The 18745-nt window shown below is 30.3% G+C and overlaps 4 protein-coding genes across 4 annotated transcripts; 1 reads left to right on the top strand and 3 right to left on the bottom strand.

Annotated features, from left to right (window-relative positions):
- Nucleotides 1-233: 233 nt before the first annotated feature.
- Nucleotides 234-1537, bottom strand: LOC105198253 (TATA-box-binding protein). Its single transcript, XM_039458836.1, has 5 exons — nt 1265-1537; nt 1095-1201; nt 707-950; nt 434-632; nt 234-333 (listed from the first exon to the last, which is right to left on the bottom strand). Exons 1-5 carry the CDS (start codon nt 1361-1363, stop codon nt 257-259), a joined length of 726 nt encoding a protein of 241 aa, XP_039314770.1. The 5' UTR covers nt 1364-1537; the 3' UTR covers nt 234-256.
- Nucleotides 1538-6239: 4702 nt separating this feature from the next.
- LOC105198261 (synaptosomal-associated protein 29) lies at nt 6240-7870 on the top strand. Its single transcript, XM_011164934.3, has 2 exons — nt 6240-6661; nt 6850-7870. The coding sequence occupies exons 1-2, from the start codon at nt 6407-6409 to the stop codon at nt 7375-7377; spliced, it is 783 nt and encodes a 260-aa protein (XP_011163236.1). The 5' UTR covers nt 6240-6406; the 3' UTR covers nt 7378-7870.
- A 647-nt stretch (nt 7871-8517) lies between these two features.
- Nucleotides 8518-13758, bottom strand: LOC105198271. Its single transcript, XM_011164939.3, has 6 exons — nt 13636-13758; nt 12800-12977; nt 12215-12429; nt 10466-11877; nt 9731-9840; nt 8518-8680 (listed from the first exon to the last, which is right to left on the bottom strand). The coding sequence occupies exons 1-4, from the start codon at nt 13681-13683 to the stop codon at nt 11728-11730; spliced, it is 591 nt and encodes a 196-aa protein (XP_011163241.2). The 5' UTR covers nt 13684-13758; the 3' UTR covers nt 8518-8680; nt 9731-9840; nt 10466-11727.
- Nucleotides 13759-14441: 683 nt separating this feature from the next.
- LOC105198281 (alpha-tocopherol transfer protein-like) lies at nt 14442-17572 on the bottom strand. Its single transcript, XM_011164948.3, has 4 exons — nt 17426-17572; nt 16309-16616; nt 15789-16152; nt 14442-15273 (listed from the first exon to the last, which is right to left on the bottom strand). The coding sequence occupies exons 2-4, from the start codon at nt 16590-16592 to the stop codon at nt 15016-15018; spliced, it is 906 nt and encodes a 301-aa protein (XP_011163250.1). The 5' UTR covers nt 16593-16616; nt 17426-17572; the 3' UTR covers nt 14442-15015.
- Nucleotides 17573-18745: the final 1173 nt, after the last annotated feature.

Raw genomic sequence — 18745 nt, 5'->3', positions numbered from 1 at the left:
TCGATTATTTCACAATTTAATCTGTTTATATATTTATATTAATATCGTTCGTCAATTGGTGTACGATGGTTTTAATGTGCACCAGTGCAAACTAATGCGTTCAACCAAATTCGCTATATGATACAACTTTTACTTGTTTTATAAAAAGGTACAAGATTATTAGTTACTATAGTAACAAACCTTTCTATCACGCCAATGATTTTTATATTTACATGCCTTGCTCATTTTATTTGTGATATTGTGTGAACAAATAATATTATTGCTTTCTGAAACTCTTTAATATCGGGTATATATTATTTAACGCATCTTGTAATTCAGTCCTATTTTTTGCTCCTAAAAATGATCAAGTAAGCACAATTCAATTATTATTTATAGAATATCTGCTTATTGTAACATCTGCAAAAGTATTACGTTCTGCAACACAAAAACATACCTGTTAACACAACTTTACCATTCACAAATATTAATAACACAACCCTAGGCAATACCATTCTATATGTCAGACCAGGATACAATTCTGGCTCATAACTAGAAAACTGACCATGCATTTGATTTAGATTGTCCAATTTAATTGGAAATTTCAAATCACATGTTGCAACTATGTTCTGTATTTTAAAGCAAGTAAATTTCACCTACAAAGAAAATGAAAGCACTGTATATTATTTGAGAACTTGAAACTTGTATCTAGGTGAAAGACATTGCTTACAGGGAATCCTAGTTTCTGAATTATTCTGGCAAACTTTTTTGCTGCCAAAAGTGAATCTTCTTCGCTTCTCGCACCAGTACATACTAATTTGCCAGAGCGGAAGATCAGCGCAGTCGCTCTAGGATTTTGTATCCTCATTATCAATCCAGTAAATCTCGCTGGATTGTATTCAGAATTCCTAGTTCTTACATTAATGTACATGAGTTTCAATTCTGTTTGTAAATTAACTGTAGAGACTACATTTCTGTAAAAATAATACAATGAAGGATATACATCCAACATAACAATAGCGAAATATTAAGTAGACATTTATATATATATATATATATATATATATATATATATATATATATATAAATAAAACGTAAGTAAATGACCCAAAACTTACTGTAGACAAGGCTCCAGGACTTCTTTTGTACTATTAGCTGGTGTTATCGGAAGCATCGTCGATTGCGGATTGACATTTTGCGATGTGCTTGGTCTCGGCACGTTGGTCTACATAAATGAAATTTTAGAAAGCCTAGCGCACGTAAAGTCCAACATATTTTTATAACCTACCGATAACGGTGGAGCCATGGATCCATCCTCGCTCGCATTTTTGGCTGGATTATTAAGTAATCTCTTTAATTCGTTATCTTCCTGCGTAATTTGCGTCATTTTGCAAAAATACCGGTGTCAAACAAGTGTTAAACCTGCATGGAACTGCACATGATCGCACATGATCGTCTAACCCTAACCTCACAATAACACAACGTATGATGCAGTTTCCATTATACGATACGAATATCCGTGTGGTCATTACAGATTTTAACCATCAGTAGGTTATTCCAAGGTCCGTGGATTGGCGTTGGAGGGGAAGGAAGGTCGTTGCATAGCCGCCATTTTCGAGACAGCGAGTCAGTGTTAGTGTATGTACGTAGATAGTAAGGTACTACAGCTATTAGTTGTGTGAGTGAGCGAGTGTGCAGTAAAAGTATGGCCGCCGCCATTTTCGTTCCACATCGTTGAAGTGGATGCAACGACCTTCCTTCCCCTCCAACGCCAATCCACGGACCTTGGGTTATTCGACTAAGGCCCGGTTTTTCATTATCCGGTTAACTTGTGGTTAAACTTAACCTGATGTTTTATCCAATGAGCTTCACTCATGATGATGCCATAGGTGAAGCTCATTGGTTGAAACATCAGGTTAAGTTTAACTACAAGTTAACCAGATAATGAAAAACCGGGCCTAAGTGAGGTTCGAGTCTTCGCTAACTTGAATTTGAAGGTGCGTTCCGTTTCTCGCATAATGCGCATAGACTGCATAGTGTAACCGGTTGACAAGCTGATTATTAATAAAATTTACACTTAGGGCCAGTTTCACAACTTAGTTTAACCGGAGTTTAAACCTTTAAACTTGGTTTACGGTAAATATTGTGTCCCACAACTGTCTTAAACCTCAGTTAACGTTGTTAAACTGCGGTTAAAGTTGAACGGTGAAATTCGGGCGTTTAAGGTAGATAACCGAGGTTTAATACTGCAGCGCCACTGCTTTCAGTAATCTTTCGAGTATTGTACTTCATGGCTGATATCTCCACGGAATTGTAAAAAGGTTATGTTGCAAGATATGGCTCTGGAATATATGTTATCGTCATCTGACGATGAAGATTTTGTGCAAATAATAAATCGACGCCCGAGAATAATTAGAAGACGACCGTCATATTTTGAAGAATTTGATGACATTGATTTTTATGCTCGATTTCGCTTAACCAAGGAATCTGTTACTGCAGTCTAAGAGAAATCAAAGAAGAAATTTCTTATAAAACAGAACAGTAAAAATAGTTTTGTAATATTATTAAATTAGTACTTATAGATTACATACTATAATTACGATGACCATATGTGTTTTTCCAAAGAACAGTTTTTTTTTATTTCGAGTGGCTGTCTTTTAGATTTATTTATTTTTTTCAAAACTCAATTTTGTCTTTCATTCTAATCTGTTGTTCTTTATTTTATGAGAAATTTTTTTCTTATTAGTGTTCCAATGTTTAATGTACTTAATAAAGTGTAAATTTTTACAGTAACAATTGAATTTAATTGTTTAGTTCAAACTGATTTGGAAACATGTAAGAAGAAAACTTTAAAACTTTTAAATTTGTTCATTACTTTTTGCCTTGGTGTATAGAACCTGTAATATCTCATTCCCTACTCTTCGGTAACAACCAATCACACTACTTGTTCTAGAAGAAAGATAAGTCTGTTGAAGTTTCTTCGCATAGATTATAGGTTTACGTAACCTAGAGTTAAAATTTGGTTGTGAAACGCGATAGAAGTTTAACCGTGGCGTTAAACTTGACGGTAGTTCAACTAAGCTCGGGTTAAACCCAAAGTTGTGAAACTGGGCCTTACTCGCTTTTTCACGGTCGCCAGGTAATTTTACTTACTAATTACCAAGGATGTTTCTCAATTTCGCCATCTTTTTACTTCTTAGGTCTCCCGGATGCTGATTGGCCAAGCTCGTTCCTTGTATCGACCATGTTATAGCGTTTTCGATTGGGATGCACTGGTTACACTCAGTGTCAGGCGCGTGTTCGATTGGCAGTGCCAATGCGCACTTGTCTAGTGTCACGTGTTTGTTTAAACGCACGACACTCGCATAGTGCGCACTCAGTGCGCACTAAGTGGCACGAGATATTTTGACCGTGCCAGTTCAGTGCACTGGATGCATGCAAGCATCAGTGCATTATTGTAAGCAATAACGAACGAAGTTTCAAATTTGAAAAAATGAGCAATCCGGATTTAGATCTTTTTAATATTTTGGAGACATTTTTGGAATCTTCTTCTAATTCAAGCGAGGAAGAAGAAATAATTGCAATCTTCCGAACTAGAAAAATGATTCCAAAAACTATAAATTATGTAGCATGTGTGAAAAAAATGGATAATGACACCGTAAGTGTTATATCTTTTATACAAGTACATCGATTTTATACCTTTTTTAAAATATAATTAATTACTTGATGTAATAAAATAGCATTTTTTTAATGATTATATACTATTTAATTACATATAGTAAAAATCATTACTTACTGAGCACAAGATTACTTTTTCGAGGTTACTTTTTTCTTTTTCGCGTGATCTATTATAATTAACTCAACTTGACACTTGCACTGAAAATTTGGGCGAGTTTTTTTGCATTTGCACTATTCAGTGCAACTCATGGAACTTGTCCAGTATTGGCGTGAACTGAGTGCGCACTGGTGCGCACTAACTTTTTCCCAATCGAAAACGCTATTAGAAAGACAAGGGTATGCTCTTGCGCATCGTAAGACGGCTAGCCAATGAGAAGCTGTATTTTGCTCACGCTAAGTTAGGTCATATTAAGCGACAAATTGAACTGTTCTAATAATGGGCATTTTCCAACAAGTAATACAATTGATACAGCATAACACAGAAAATTATTTTATCCTTTTTGTTCATTAATAAACAAGGATAAAGTGGTTCATTGTGCTGCACTGTGTCTTTCTGTGTGAAAAGCGCCCAATTAATATTAACTTAGTAATATTAATGAACTTTGCACAATTCAATATTAATTCAATATTAAATTACGGAAAAGTGCATATCTTACGATATTTGTTAACGTTTGTGATTTTTATTTATAACTAAATATTTATTTTTAAATAATTAATATATAATGTATAAATATATTGTAATAATTTGTTATGAAATAATAATTTATACATTTAGATTAAAAGGTATTAAAAAACAAAATTTTTAACAACATATATTTCTAAAATTCACAGTATTTATATTATAACAAAATCAATGTACAAGCAATAAACGTTTAATAAATATTTAAGACATACTATTTTTGCCAAGGAGATAAGCGTACGATTAGCATTGTTGTTGGCATTATTTACATATTTTGGAGGTATTAATATTTAAAAATAAAACAAAAAAGTCAAAATAATGTTAATTTGATGTTAAACTAATCAAATTTAATTTATATTAAATTAATCAAATTATCATTTTTTAAATTAGAAGAATAATACGAGAAATAAACTTTTGTCAAAAATATTTAAGTATAAGGGCATCTAAATAATTCCACTAATCAAATAACAGTAAAGGTAAATAAATGGGTCTTTAACAAGCAGATTAAATGGTATGGCAATCAATACATATTTATTTTGAAGAAACAATAATATACATAAATAACAACTTTGAAAACTTTAAAATTTTGCCAGATTTGATATATATAATTAGCACAGAGAATTTAAAAAGAATTCAGACTTATGTCATCATTCAAAATTTATTTTCAAATGCAAAAAGAACTTTTTTAAAGAATTCTTTCTGCATTTCAAATGAACTAAATTGATGACATAAGTCTGAATTCTTTTTTAATTCTTTTTGAATCTGCGTGCTGACTGGGTATATTTGTAAAATTTAAAAACCAAACGCGTTTTATTTTATACTGAGCCTTCATTAGAAGGCTTATTAAAAAATTAGTATAAAATTCAATAAATAATAGAATTTAACATTTATGTTTGTTTAACATTTATTGAAATAGCATCCCGGATATCACCGCGATTTACATAGAAATGTACTCTAGATCCAAATGTGAAATAAACATGCAAATATATAAAAATAAATATATAAATAAATAATAAAAATAAATAAATACTTAATAAATATAATAATCTTTATGTCAGTGTTAAAAAGAATCAAACAAAACAAGAGATGCGTGTTTTAGGTTTCCTGTATGAATTGGTGCAACCTTGGCTGTGTTCCGATATAACTGCCAGTACTGGCAGTGGTCAAAAATCCGTTCCGTTATTGGTACGCAGCGCACTGCGACAGCATCTAGTAACATCAATGACGTCATGAATGGTAGCCATATTGCCACTGTGACTACTGCAGCTTCCAAGGTGAGGTAGCTACAGTGCAATATGGCTACTATGCTGTTCCGAAATACGATGCTATAGCAGTGCTGGCAGTAATGCAGTAATATTGGAACAGTTGTGACAGTGTACTGTCATGACGTCACATTTACTGCACTGCCAGTAAAAACGGAACACAGCCCTTATACTGTACACCCAAGGACTTTGATTCTGTCCATGGGGAAATTTTCCAAACTGAGAAGTCACCATTTTCTACATACTCGCAGTTCATGATTAATGAAACAACTAGAGCTTATTGGCTGTTACGGTAATCATAAACTGTAAGTATGTAGAAAGATAGCGACTTTTCAGTTTGAAAAATTTCCCCATGGACAGAATCAAAGTCCTTGGGTGTACAATACATTTTCGGAAAAAATATATTTAATTTGAGTATCGATTCTTTCCGACAATAACTTCACAACAGATTTTTCGTACCTACCTCTTGATTTTCTGCTAATAACAATGTCATATGTATCACGCATCACGCTTTTAATAGCGGACAGCCACATGTTATTGACTTATAGAGTCGAAGCGTTTGTTCAATTTCCGCGCGAATGTGACGTCACTTGATATATCACGTGATGCGCAGAGAAGTCTTAAGGCTCGGACCCCAGAAGAGCATACCCTTGTCCTGTGGTTGCCACTAGCAGCCAGTAGTGACCAGACGCAACCAGATGTCACTTTGCAGCACTCGTCCAGCTAAAACGCTCGAACAAGGCTCCAAATTCTGAGTCAACGAGTATTGCCCAGAATATTTCGCACACTGCGTAAAATCCTAATCGGATAAATGGCTGGTCATAATTATTTGAGCGATCCGAAGAATCCATTCTTTTCGTTAGAGGACGATGTGGACGATGAGACATTTCTGAGGAACGCACCAGCCAGGACGGGGCGTTATCATGGCTTCGATAATGACATTGACCAAAATCGCCAACAGTTGCTGCAACGTAAGAAGGAAATCGAGGAACGCACGGTGCAATCCTCGGAAAGATCTGTTTCGCTTCTGAGAGATTCCGAGCAAATTGGGGTAGCCACAGCTGAGGTAATGATTGTTTAATGTGATACATCTCAGCCTGTTATCATTATTAATGTATGCACATGTAACGTGATAACCGATAGAACGTTATGCCTGCATACGCTGCACATTTGATAAATAAAATTACTTGTATTTTTCTTTGACACACTTTTTATTTGTAAAAGATTTTAATACATTTAAATGTTTATTTTTAGGAATTAATCAGGCAAAAAGAACAGCTGCAGAGGACGGAGAAAAGATTAGACGATATTAATAGTACATTAAGATTTAGTCAAAAACATATACAAGGCATAAAGAGTGTATTTGGTAGTCTGAAGAATTATCTCAGTGGCAAATCATTAGATGCTCCGCCGATACCATCTACAAAATTGTCAGAATCTTCTAGTTCTGGATCTGTAACATCTCCTGCATTGTCCAACACGTTAGAACAAATACAAAATGACATGAGCAATTCCTATTCGTCGACAATGATAAGAAGAAATTACGACGACAACAGTTTGGAAGATGTTAAACCTACTAACGACAGAGTAACTAGAGTTCTCGAACAAAATCTAACCGAGATGAGTGGATCATTGGCAAGACTAAAACATCTGGCGATTGGTTTATCCGAAGAAATAGATTCACAGAATGATCTGATTGATAATATCACTGATAAAACTGAGAAAGCAGATATAACGCTGCAACAACAAAATAAAGATATGTTACATTTATTGAAAAAATAAATTTAACCGTCATCAGAAAATTCTTACCTATAATCTTATGATATTAACTGTACTTCTATGAAGTATAGATCTATATGTTCCATGATAAAGTAAATCTTTGACATTAATTTGTATTGTTAAATCTGGTGCATGTTGGCCATGCAATTATATCGTGCGAGGTATTTTATAGAGTTTTTCACAAGGCGCGGAGATTGCGCGATCTTTACAAAATAATTACGATGCGAAACTAGAACATGTTTGTTGTTAGAGTTTATGATCTTTAAGAAGAAAGAACTTTTCTTATGCGATCTTATAGATATCTTTATATATGCAAATGCTAAACGAAGAGATTTTCATTATTTCTCAAGATCTTTTGTAGTTTTTTAAGATGGAAACTGTGATAAGCATATATATATATTTTGTGTAATTGTCCTAAGTTGATCTTGATTTATAATTGGCATAAAAATATGATTTACTGAAGAAATAAAAAGATTGGCAAAACTGTATCCATGGATATATTTATATAATAATAAGAAAAAATATGTATGTGTATATATAAATTATTTTTATTATTTTTTTTATGTTAAGTATATTATTATGTAAATAAGTTGGATAACATTTTTGGGTGATTATAAATTTGTAGATATTTTCATTTATAATGATAGTTTGGTCAAAATACTTGACGTAGAACTAATGTAAATCTCTACCAAGTTCTTTTCTTACATTTAGCCAAGTCTTTTTATTGTTCATGCAATTTAGAAATATGTGCACTGTATATATAAACAACAGTTTAATTGATTTATGAGAAAAGCAATAACATGCAATGTATATGCAATATAATAGACAATAATTTGTACAGTTATAATTGATTAATTTCAATATTTTTTTCTTTTAGTTTTATATATATATATATTTTCAACATAAGTTTATGAATAATTATAATAAAATAATATAAACACTTACATTTGTATACAAGATATATGTATATATGTGTGTTTACGCACACACATACACACATCAACGAAATTCCACGCTATACATATTATACAACTGCCAGGATTATTTAATAAAAATCCGTACAATTTTATTGTTATTTCATTATTTATTGTGCTGAAATGTTTAAGTCTTAATTTTGTTAAAAATTATTTAATAATTGTCTTCTTTATTTTTACATTGTGCTTTATATATTTTAAAAATTACAATATAGAGATATTTATATATTTAGTCAAATTAAAATTTTTTTCTCCTCAAATTTCTTTTAGGCTCTCTGTAAATCTTTAGATCTGTCCTGTAGTTTAATGTTGCCATCTTATTACGATGTTATCTAAAACAAATAATGTTATTATTTTGATTATTAAATTTAAAATTGATATATTACACACATGATGCTCGACAAAGAAATTTGTTATTAATATATTATAGTATTGAATATTAAACACGATTTAGCAATTGATACTTTTTAATATTCATATTTAATAGTAAATTACACTGCATAGTTTTAAAAAATTATCTTGACGCAAACAGTTGTATCGATTTTGACGCACTTGGAATGCACGCACTACTATATATATATATATATATATTCGTTATTGTGATTTAGAATACGATCGAATATCCAAAATTGAGAATTGATATAATTATAATACTCAAAAGCATTAATATATGGTACGTCAGGCATACTTTAAGCTAGCTTTTTTTGAATTTTTATCTGGATATAATTAAGCGCGTTTAATTAACATAAAAAATATCTTTACACACTATAGTAGAACGTACAAACTAAAAATTAAAGTACAAATGATCCGTACTGTTTAATAAATGCTTGAAAAATTGTTAACAATGAAGAATGTTTTGGCAAATATGCCCAGTAAATTTAAATCCGTAGCAAAATAGATTTTTTCCAGAGAAATAATATAACATTGTTTAAATAAAGATATATTAACAGTCAACTAAATCAAGTTTTTTGCACGTCGAGAACACTTGTATTTTATCTTAGTACGTCATTGTAACGTAAATAACATATCGCCTGTATCATTTTTCTGTGTGAGAAATCCGGATTTATATCTCATACATATAATATACGACTATTTATTTTTCAGTGCAAGAAAAATAAGATTTAATAAGACTTCTGCGAGTCTGAATATTAATCAAACATGCACTTAGGAGCTGTCTATAATTGTATATGGAGTAAGTGCAAACACTGAAGTTGGAGTAAGAAATAAAAATAATTTATTCGCTTACGCTCATACTCCAGCTCTTTACACTGGAAGTACATACATATCTTTACACCTACTCTCTTTCTTACGCCAAACTTACTCCGTGTATTGTAAACTATTTTTTAGAATACGCGTTCTTAGTATCATAAATTTTATTTTACCTATGTATACAGATTCTCATCTACCCGGAGGACATTGTGGTAGTACGCGGGAAACAAGCTACTTTGTCATTCGCAAGAACAGCTTTTCCGATGCTCATGCCCATCGTCGCCTAAAAAAAAGTGAGGCAATAACAAGAGTTACGTGGTATTAATATGTTATACTGAATCAAATTTTTTAGTTTTTTTAAAAAAACGGACAAGCATAAATAATAATTAGGAGGAGCTAATACCCTAGTAGCACAAAATATTGGTGCAGCATTGTAAAATAATATAAACCCGATATTATATGGGTGTGAATTGATTTCAATATTGGTCCAATATTAAAAAGTGGATATTTACTTTTATTTAGCCAATATTGGAGTTGCAATATTAGTTAAATATTGTTATGCATTGGTTTCATTTATAATCAATATTTGCAGTAGATTGGTAAACGTTGGACAATGCGCTTCCAATGTAAGTGCAATATCGTACAATTATTGACTAGTAACATTGGCAGCACATTAACGTTTCCTTTATAACCATAATATTCGTATTAATTTGGGAAGTATTGGCCAGTGCACTTCCAACATAATCAATGTTTCGCCAATGTAAATCAGTGTAAAGCCAATGAACTGTGCTACTAGGGAATACATACTTTGCATGCGTTAAAATATTAAACAATAAAAAATTATTATTATTATATATAAAAGGAATATAGTTTATCTATGCGCTTCTGAATTGTAATAAAATTCTTACCGCGATGAACATGCAAAATAAACAGAGTACTTTGGCGAACTTCATCTTTCACTGGAATATTTGTTCCAACTAATATCGTACACGCTGTCATCCTTTTTATATTATCATGCTGTACTATATATATTTATTATGCTCTACGTATCTTTCATCGAAAATGTTTTTCTTTGCACAATAGGTGCTTCCGGAACTTCCGGAAATAATAAAGATTTTCAAACTCGACCATATCTGCTCGCACGTGCACAATCGTCTAAATGGATCATTACAGGCGAAAAAACAAGTAGGTATAAAAAGAAAACAATGTGTAACAATTATTAGCATCATTTTGCTTTGTTATTCGTTGGGATTTAGAAGATAAAACAGTAAACATACTGCGCAATAGAGTTACACAATGATTTTATACTGCTACCACAAAATTTATAACTTGTTATTTATATATTGCATTTATAGACGTTTATTTCCATGTTACAGCATGTTTGCATATATGGAACGTTTTATGATTATGTTAAATTTTGTTTTATGGTTGCAAATTCCTATCAGTTTTATATTTCATGCAGATTTTAATCAACTTTATTTAGCTCATTTCCATAGCGTGCGTCTTTATACAATTATTAGATTATTGATTACTTATACAATTATTAGATCATTTGACCTTGGCATAATTATTTCTATGATTCAACATATCTCATTAATTGAACTAATTCTAATAGAATTAACAATTATTTCACTTTTAGTTTTACTTGCGCGAGCACATCTTTACTATTTAAATTAATTTGATGAAATAATAAAAGACGAGAGAGCAAAAGTATTTTAAAAAAGAATTTACGCGCGTCTTAGAGACAAAGTTCAATTTTTTTTTAAAGCATATGATATATGTATATACGCGCCGAATATTAATTCGTAATGCCAACATGTGCATAAAATATTCCTAATAAAAAAAAATCACGTGACAAAATCACATGGTAAAATCACGTAACGAGTCACGTAATGAAATGTTCCAAACCTGTATGTAATTTTCGAAAATTACAAGGTTTGAAAAATCACGTGTCATTAAAAAATTATATTATTTTTAAAATATTAGATAAATTACCATATGTAAATTTATCTAATTAAAAAAAAAAAATTGTGTAATTTCTTAATATTACGTAATTTTCAAAAATCACATGATTTTCAAAAATCACGTACTGATTTGAAACATTTCATTAAGTGATTTTATCATGTGATTTTGTCGCGTAATTTTTTTCAGTAGGGATGCATTAACACGTCTAATGACCGTCTACGTTATTGGCAACGGAAGTAGCCTCGTAAGCCAGTCGTTCAGCTTCCCTTTGTGCGGCGATTGCTGCGTGTTGCTCCGCGATTCTGTGATACAATTCATTATGTTTGTCCTTCGCTTTTGCCACGCTCGCTGAATCCTGCAAAGTAATTAAGCAAAGCAATAAAAAAACACATAAATTATTCATAAGTAATCTCTCTAATGCAATCAAACATTTTTTTGCTTATTATTATTATTTTTTTTTTAATCAAGATTGCGAAATATGAACTTCCAGATGCGGATTAGTATTTTTCAGACTAATAAAATACTTTTTTATTTTTATCCTTTTTTCTCTAACAGAAAATCTAATTTATTTAATTTACTGCTAATTGAAAATTTGTGATTTTTAATATTAACTTGATTTGAAAAAACGATCTTCACTTTCAATAGCCTATATCAACAAATGTTTAGTATACAAGTGGAGTATAGATAATTACTTGCGGCAAATTTATTGGAACGTTATGAGCATTTGCCTCTGCAATCCTGTGATAAAGATGGAAATGTTTTTCCTTGGCCAGTTTTACAGCTTCCGAATCGGCAGGTTGAGCGAAAGCATCCTCAAAGTTGATTAAAGCGGGATGAAATCCGTTTTTGTCGGCCGTATATTCTACTGTTCGCACTTTGTACTTTGGATCAATGTACGAATAAGTTCCTAAAATATACATGTAGATTGTTAAGATGTCATAATCGCAGAGATTGCATTATTTCTTTTAATTACTGCATTAGCAAACATCTTTGTTACATATTGATTAACATTAAGGTGGTCAAGTTATAGAATTGATTGACTCGTTGAATATTAACGCAATTTATTTTTCACAATTGCAAAAAAGGAAAATGGAAAATTTGAAAATAAAAATTTAATGAGCGATTTTAATACTTATTTTGACTTGTAGGAAATAAATATATTTCCATTTGACAAATTTTATCCTTTGTTTTACATTATTTCAATTTAATGCAAATGAATTTGTGAGCAAAGTTTAGAGCGATATAGATCTAAAAATGAATAACGGCTGTGATGTTACCGTGGATAATTCCATGTCCATCTCCAGTTTCTTGATGAACACGATCGACATGTCCTGGATATCGTCCTGCCTTGTATTGGAAACTATACGGTTTTGGAGGTGGTAGTGGCGTCGTTGTCGAGTATCCCAAAATATGCGATACGTCCGCCAAGCAAATGTTAATTAAAGCGGCGGTTATCTATAGTTTAACATTTAACAAACAATAATTCGTTAATTGATTTTATTGGATCTTTAATGCGTATATTTTCTGAAATGCAAATTTGAGATTAATTGGAGAAATAAGATTTTATTTTAAAAGTTAAAAAGCCACAGAGACATTTAGAGACAATTATATATATTTTTTCTTTTACTTATTTTGAATTCTACATCAATTCCTTTACTGATCAAATATAAAATAAGTTCTTGAAAATATTGACGATTCATTCAATTTCTCATTACTTGAAATTTACAAGAAATGAAAGAGCAACTTTATTCTTTATTACATGACAAAGAATGAAGCAACTTCTTCAACACAATAAAATTTCAGGTAAAAGCGAGTTGTATAATCAACCAGTTGTTTCATCATACAAATTACTGTGTGTGGTCGGAAGAATTTTTCACAAGTAGGATTACTTGTCCTATAATGCTTTTATATCTTTTTGTTTATTTTGAATAATTTAATTTCTAATCATAAAAGCATTTACTCAATAGCATTATTGTACTTGATTGTTTAATAAAATATATATCGCTAAACTTTGTTTATATGTATAATAAAAAACTCATTGCAAAGTTATTTAAGCGTCGAAATTAATACAGATATTTGTATTATTAATTAATCGATCTATGCATATACTTACGATTAAGTGTTTCATTACGAGATTGAAAAGTCGAATGGATTGTTTCATCGATATATTCACACGCACGTTTTGTCGTTTACTGCGAGAATAGCTTGAAGGTGAAAGTATTATAAGAAACTGTCGAAATGGAGGTATTGTAAAGGTTTCTTCACACTGGACGAGGTTTTATATAACATTTCCATATTTAGACACTTGACGTTAAATTAATAGTTAGGTAGAAAAATTACGTATACATAAAATTTATATATATTATCTCTTTTTTAGTCAACAAATTTTGAGAAAAGGAAATTATGCAAAAAATTGTAAAAAATATTACACGCAATATATTTATAATTTTATATTATTACGTATGAAGACAAATCTGTAGGTTGTACAAATATTTTACAAATATTTTGTAAATTGTTAATTGTAAATTATTAAGAAATGCGCACAATTTACTTTTATTTTATTATTTTCGCAGTAATCTTCTTTGATATTAAAATATAAATCAATATGCTTGTTCGTTAAGTTTTGCTTGCATTTTTTGTATTTTTTTTTTACATCTTTGTCTTTCTCTCTTTCTCTCAACGCTTAAATGTATATTAATTTATTTCTTTTAAGTGCAAACATTTTTCAAGTAAACCAAGATTTCAAATAATCTATCGTTTATATCAATTTAAACGGATGTATCAAAACATTAAATATTTAATTAAATTAAATTAGAAAAAGAGGCACCAAAATTTATTTGCGCACTTATTTATAGTAATTACGATAGGCTAAGATTTAATCGTAATAATTATGCAAATATTTACGTCTTATGCAATAAATTAAATTTATAATTATCTCATTTATTTGTTGGGTAAGATAAAGATGGCAACGTTTGTTTTACATTTTATTAAAACTAGGACGTTCAGAATTATTCTAAATGAGAATAACACTTTCTTAACTTGAATTCGACATTAATCTTTTTAGAAATTAACATAAATTTAGAAATTAAATAATTTTGTTCTCAAATCTGTTATTAAATATTGGGATTAATAACTAAATTCGATTGTTGCACGGAAAAATATTCAGACACACGTATCTGAACGCGCGACAATCGAAAAAACGCAAATAAGAAATTTAATTATTTAATTAAGTAAATGTGAAGTACATATAATTATGATAAATCTATTTATTACAGACTTAATCTAATGACTAATCTAATCAACAACTGTAGTATAGTTATTACTATAATACAATATTATTACAATACTATATTTTTTATGTTATTAATTTAAATTTGACTCAATATTATGTTAATAAATGTAAAATAGTATAATATTTTCGAAAACTGTACTGTTATCGTATTCTTAAAAAGTAATGTACCATCGATGTTAAGTACCAGATCTGATTATTCGATCAATCAATCTCGAGCTTCTTGAAGCTTCCTTCAACGCCAAACAAATCTGTTGCTGTCTTTGCCTTGCCCGGTCGTAGTGATTCATTGACACGTTTAGTAGCTTCTTCTTCTTGAAACCAAGGAATGTGAGCTTCCAGTTTTTTCACTTGTTTGTTATGTAAATCCTGTATAGGACCAGCTTGACCACCTGCCTCATTCGGAAGAACTTCGAGCGGTATGAATTTTTCTAGAGTGTCAGTCGTGCTGTGCATATGAAGCTAAAATTTGAAAATAGAAATTTCAATGATTTTTATATTCGGTGCTTTCTGCATTGAATTATATTATCTTTCACACAATTTTTTTTCCAAGAAGACAGAAACTAAAATATGTATTATAAAACAATAAAATAAAATATTTATTTTTTAATAAATTAAGAGAAAAAGGAGAGTGGAATGCAATACACATTTATAATTGCGCTTAAAAATGCAATATTTCTAAAATTTATCTTGAGTCATTTCTAAAAAAAAAAAAAGAAGTACTTTTATATTTTTTTCAAAAATCAATTAATATTTACTCAATTAATATTAATATTAGGTATATTCAATAAAATTTAAAATATACACAATTCTTTAATTATATAAAAAAAATGAGACAAAATAGATCTTACGTTTACAAATACTTTTAGTTAAAATTCTTATGGTTTCATTTATATCAAATAGGAATTTTATTTTTTACTTTCTCGTTTTTAATATGTGGGACAATTGATCAGCAATGACATTGATTTCAATCTTACCATATCCAATAGCTGCTTTTTCATGAAAGGTCTCATCATATTCAAGATAACATCTAATACTGGAGAAGCATTCATGAAATGGAAGCCCTTCAATCTAACAGGTAATCCCTCTTGCAAATAGTAAAGGAATTTCTTTAGGCCCATAGGGCTCAAACGACCGACGTGGCCAAAAGAAACGTTCTTCATGTCGAATAATATTATGTGGCCAGAGGTAGTGCCTTCCGTATAGAGCCACAGATCGATTACCATATTTAGCAATTTCATAGCGTCATTGTAAACGAAATGTGATGGATCGCTATCCAGGAGTCTTCCGTAAATGATTTTGTAGCCTTCTTTAGTAGTTCCATCCAGAATTTGATCTGTCCTGTTGAAAATAAGATTGTTTTTAGTTTGCGCGTGAATTTTTTCTGCGAGAAATATCGCTGCACATCCACTTATCACATATAACATGTTCTACGAATGTAACAAATAATTAAAAAAGAAAAAGAAAGAAGATATTGTGAATCATAAATACACTTACACTGTTTCAATTGATTTTTTAAGATCCTTGTTGTTAATAGGATCTCGATTGCAGAAGAACTCGGGTACGTGACTTCTGACCGTGAAGAAAGTATCGATAGAAGTTTTCGTCGGTTCGAGACGATAATAATTGCTATGCAAGAACAATGCTAATTCGCTATCTGATAGTTTGGGCAGATGAGGTTGCTTTTCGCACCATTCTCTCAACATTTGTATATCTGACTCTTTCAATTCGGGATTCTTCTTCAGCTCCTCCTCGAACGGTACTAGGTCTATTGTAGCCATCGTTCACTTTAAAATTATATTTTTCTATGGAAGTAAAATTAACAATCTTAATAAAGTCCAGAAATGCACAACTTATATGATACATTGCATCGTAGCAAAGGTGAAATGTATCTCGTTGAACGTCGAAAAGCGGAAATTAATTGGCATGCCTACCCTAACAGTACATGAAATCTAATGACTATTGTGATATCGTATAAATATACGTATAAATATACTATATTATGATATTGTACAAATATTCGTACGACATCTATAATATTCTAGGATATTTATACGATATCTTATGCTGTTAGAAATAATAATATCTCAGTTGTCAAGCACAAGGTTAATATAATGAGTGATGAGATTCTTAGTGATGAGATAATAATGTTTATACTCTAGCTTATTCGCTGCGTGTCACATACTCGTCGGCCTTAAAGTACCGCAATCAAGTCGAAATACGTAATATTAATGCTTCTATAAGACTTTCCGTTCCCAGAAAAAATGTAAAAAAATTTTATTGTGGAAAAATATAATACTTTGCAAGTTATGAAACTTTCAAACGATAGAAGAATTATAGGAAACGACAAACAATGAGGCACGTTGATTGGTCGCGCGAGCTGTACATATAAATGAAATGAAATGGATCAAAACGAACGATCGATTCGAAATAGAATTGTCGATGGTTCAAAATTCTCAAACTATTCGAATTCTTTTAGATTTGAAAATAAATTAAATCAGATTCAAATTCGCATTATTCGTGCATCTCTAATGTGCGTATTATTATTAACGTGATTTATTAATTTATTAGTGTAACGAATAAAGCTACTCTTTAATGAATTCATTTTATTTACCTGAGATATATATTTATATAAGCTATCGGTGTGAAGAGTTCAGTTTGATTCGACGTCTGAGAAAATACTGATTGGAATATGCGTTTTGATTCAGTAGACTAGACCTTTTAAACTGCACCAATGGCGAAATAGCAAACGGATTGCATGACAGTTGAATACGTTTTAACATAACGTGTTATTTAGGAGTGGGAAATGATAAGTAAAAAACATATACCACTTTATTTTGTAATACGCACTATATAGTTTTCTTAATCAGCAAAAATTAGACACGCAATCTAGCGACAAATGTCTAACATGTACAAATTTATTACGAGTATTTCTCGTACTTATACGTGTAATATAAAAATTAAAATATACAGGAAAATACAAGAAAATTGCTGATACTGATACAGATCTTTTAAAATGACAATTTGTCAGAAACTAAACATTGCGCTTTATTAATACTGACAAAAACACGATATTCTTAGATAATTAAAAAAGTAAAAACTCATTATACACACACATTTATATATATATGTATATCAGTACTAATATTTATTTGTTGCACGTGATTTATTAACCGTATCGCTTATTTATATAACAGATTATCTATATCTCTGTCAATATTTAAGAATAAATTAAAGAGTATTTTTATTTTTGGTACCATTTTAATATTGTTTCTTTAGAAATTTTCTTTAAAAAAGGTATAAATATTATAAACTTGAAATTTAGTCTATTTATTTTTTGACACTCAAATGTTTTTTACAAATTCTTTTTTAAACGTTAGAAAAGATATTTTTGTAACTATTGTAAAATAATCAATTATTTGCAAATCTAAAATCTATACAGACGTGTCAAAAAAATATTGATTGATTCAAGATGTATAAATGACCTGAAATAAAAAATAATAAGACCTTTTAGTCTATATAAATGTAATCTGTATAAATTTTTGTCGTTTTATAAGCAAGTTAAAGCAAATTATATCTATATAGTACTTTATTATTAAATATGTGACGCACTTTAAAAGCATTTGTGTCATCAAGAAGAAATTATATCTATTCAAGTGTACTAGAGTGACTATAAGAAAAACGTGAATGCCATGTGAAATAATCTTTGTCATTGGCGTGCCGAAGATTACGTTACGCTAATAAATAATGCAGTAAACTAGTATTAAGACAAATCTAGGAAAAATGCATTACGTTGTCAATTTGTGATATACAAAGTGTTTCTTAAAAAGCGCCCACTAATTACATATTCCTTACTAAAAATTGAGTTAAAAAGTCTTAAACCATTTTTTTACATGATGATTAATAAAGCAGTAATTAATGAGTAAAGCTAATT

The sequence above is a fragment of the Solenopsis invicta genome, chromosome 2 (genome assembly GCF_016802725.1).
Source record: "Solenopsis invicta isolate M01_SB chromosome 2, UNIL_Sinv_3.0, whole genome shotgun sequence".
NCBI lineage: Eukaryota > Metazoa > Arthropoda > Insecta > Hymenoptera > Formicidae > Solenopsis > Solenopsis invicta.
The sequence above is the reverse complement of the archived record's forward strand: the minus strand, read 5'-3'. Positions and strand labels throughout refer to the sequence as shown.

Bases quoted from the DNA above. Each gene is read 5' to 3' on its own strand.
- LOC105198253 (XM_039458836.1), bottom strand. From the start codon at position 1,363: ATGACGCAAATTACGCAGGAAGATAACGAATTAAAGAGATTACTTAAT. The intron at 1,202-1,264 runs GTAGGTTATAAA...TCATTTATGTAG, and splicing joins CCATGGCTCCACCGTTATCG to ACCAACGTGCCGAGACCAAG. The intron at 951-1,094 runs GTAAGTTTTGGG...TTATTTTTACAG, and splicing joins GTCCTGGAGCCTTGTCTACA to AAATGTAGTCTCTACAGTTA.
- LOC105198261 (XM_011164934.3), top strand. From the start codon at position 6,407: ATGGCTGGTCATAATTATTTGAGCGATCCGAAGAATCCATTCTTTTCG. The intron at 6,662-6,849 runs GTAATGATTGTT...GTTTATTTTTAG, and splicing joins TTGGGGTAGCCACAGCTGAG to GAATTAATCAGGCAAAAAGA.
- LOC105198271 (XM_011164939.3), bottom strand. From the start codon at position 13,683: ATGAAACAATCCATTCGACTTTTCAATCTCGTAATGAAACACTTAATC. The intron at 12,978-13,635 runs GTAAGTATATGC...GTTAAACTATAG, and splicing joins TCGTAATGAAACACTTAATC to ATAACCGCCGCTTTAATTAA. The intron at 11,878-12,214 runs GTAATTATCTAT...ATTACTTTGCAG, and splicing joins TTCCAATAAATTTGCCGCAA to GATTCAGCGAGCGTGGCAAA.
- LOC105198281 (XM_011164948.3), bottom strand. From the start codon at position 16,592: ATGGCTACAATAGACCTAGTACCGTTCGAGGAGGAGCTGAAGAAGAAT. The intron at 16,153-16,308 runs GTAAGTGTATTT...TATTTTCAACAG, and splicing joins AAAAAATCAATTGAAACAGT to GACAGATCAAATTCTGGATG. The intron at 15,274-15,788 runs GTAAGATTGAAA...TTCAAATTTTAG, and splicing joins AAAAGCAGCTATTGGATATG to CTTCATATGCACAGCACGAC.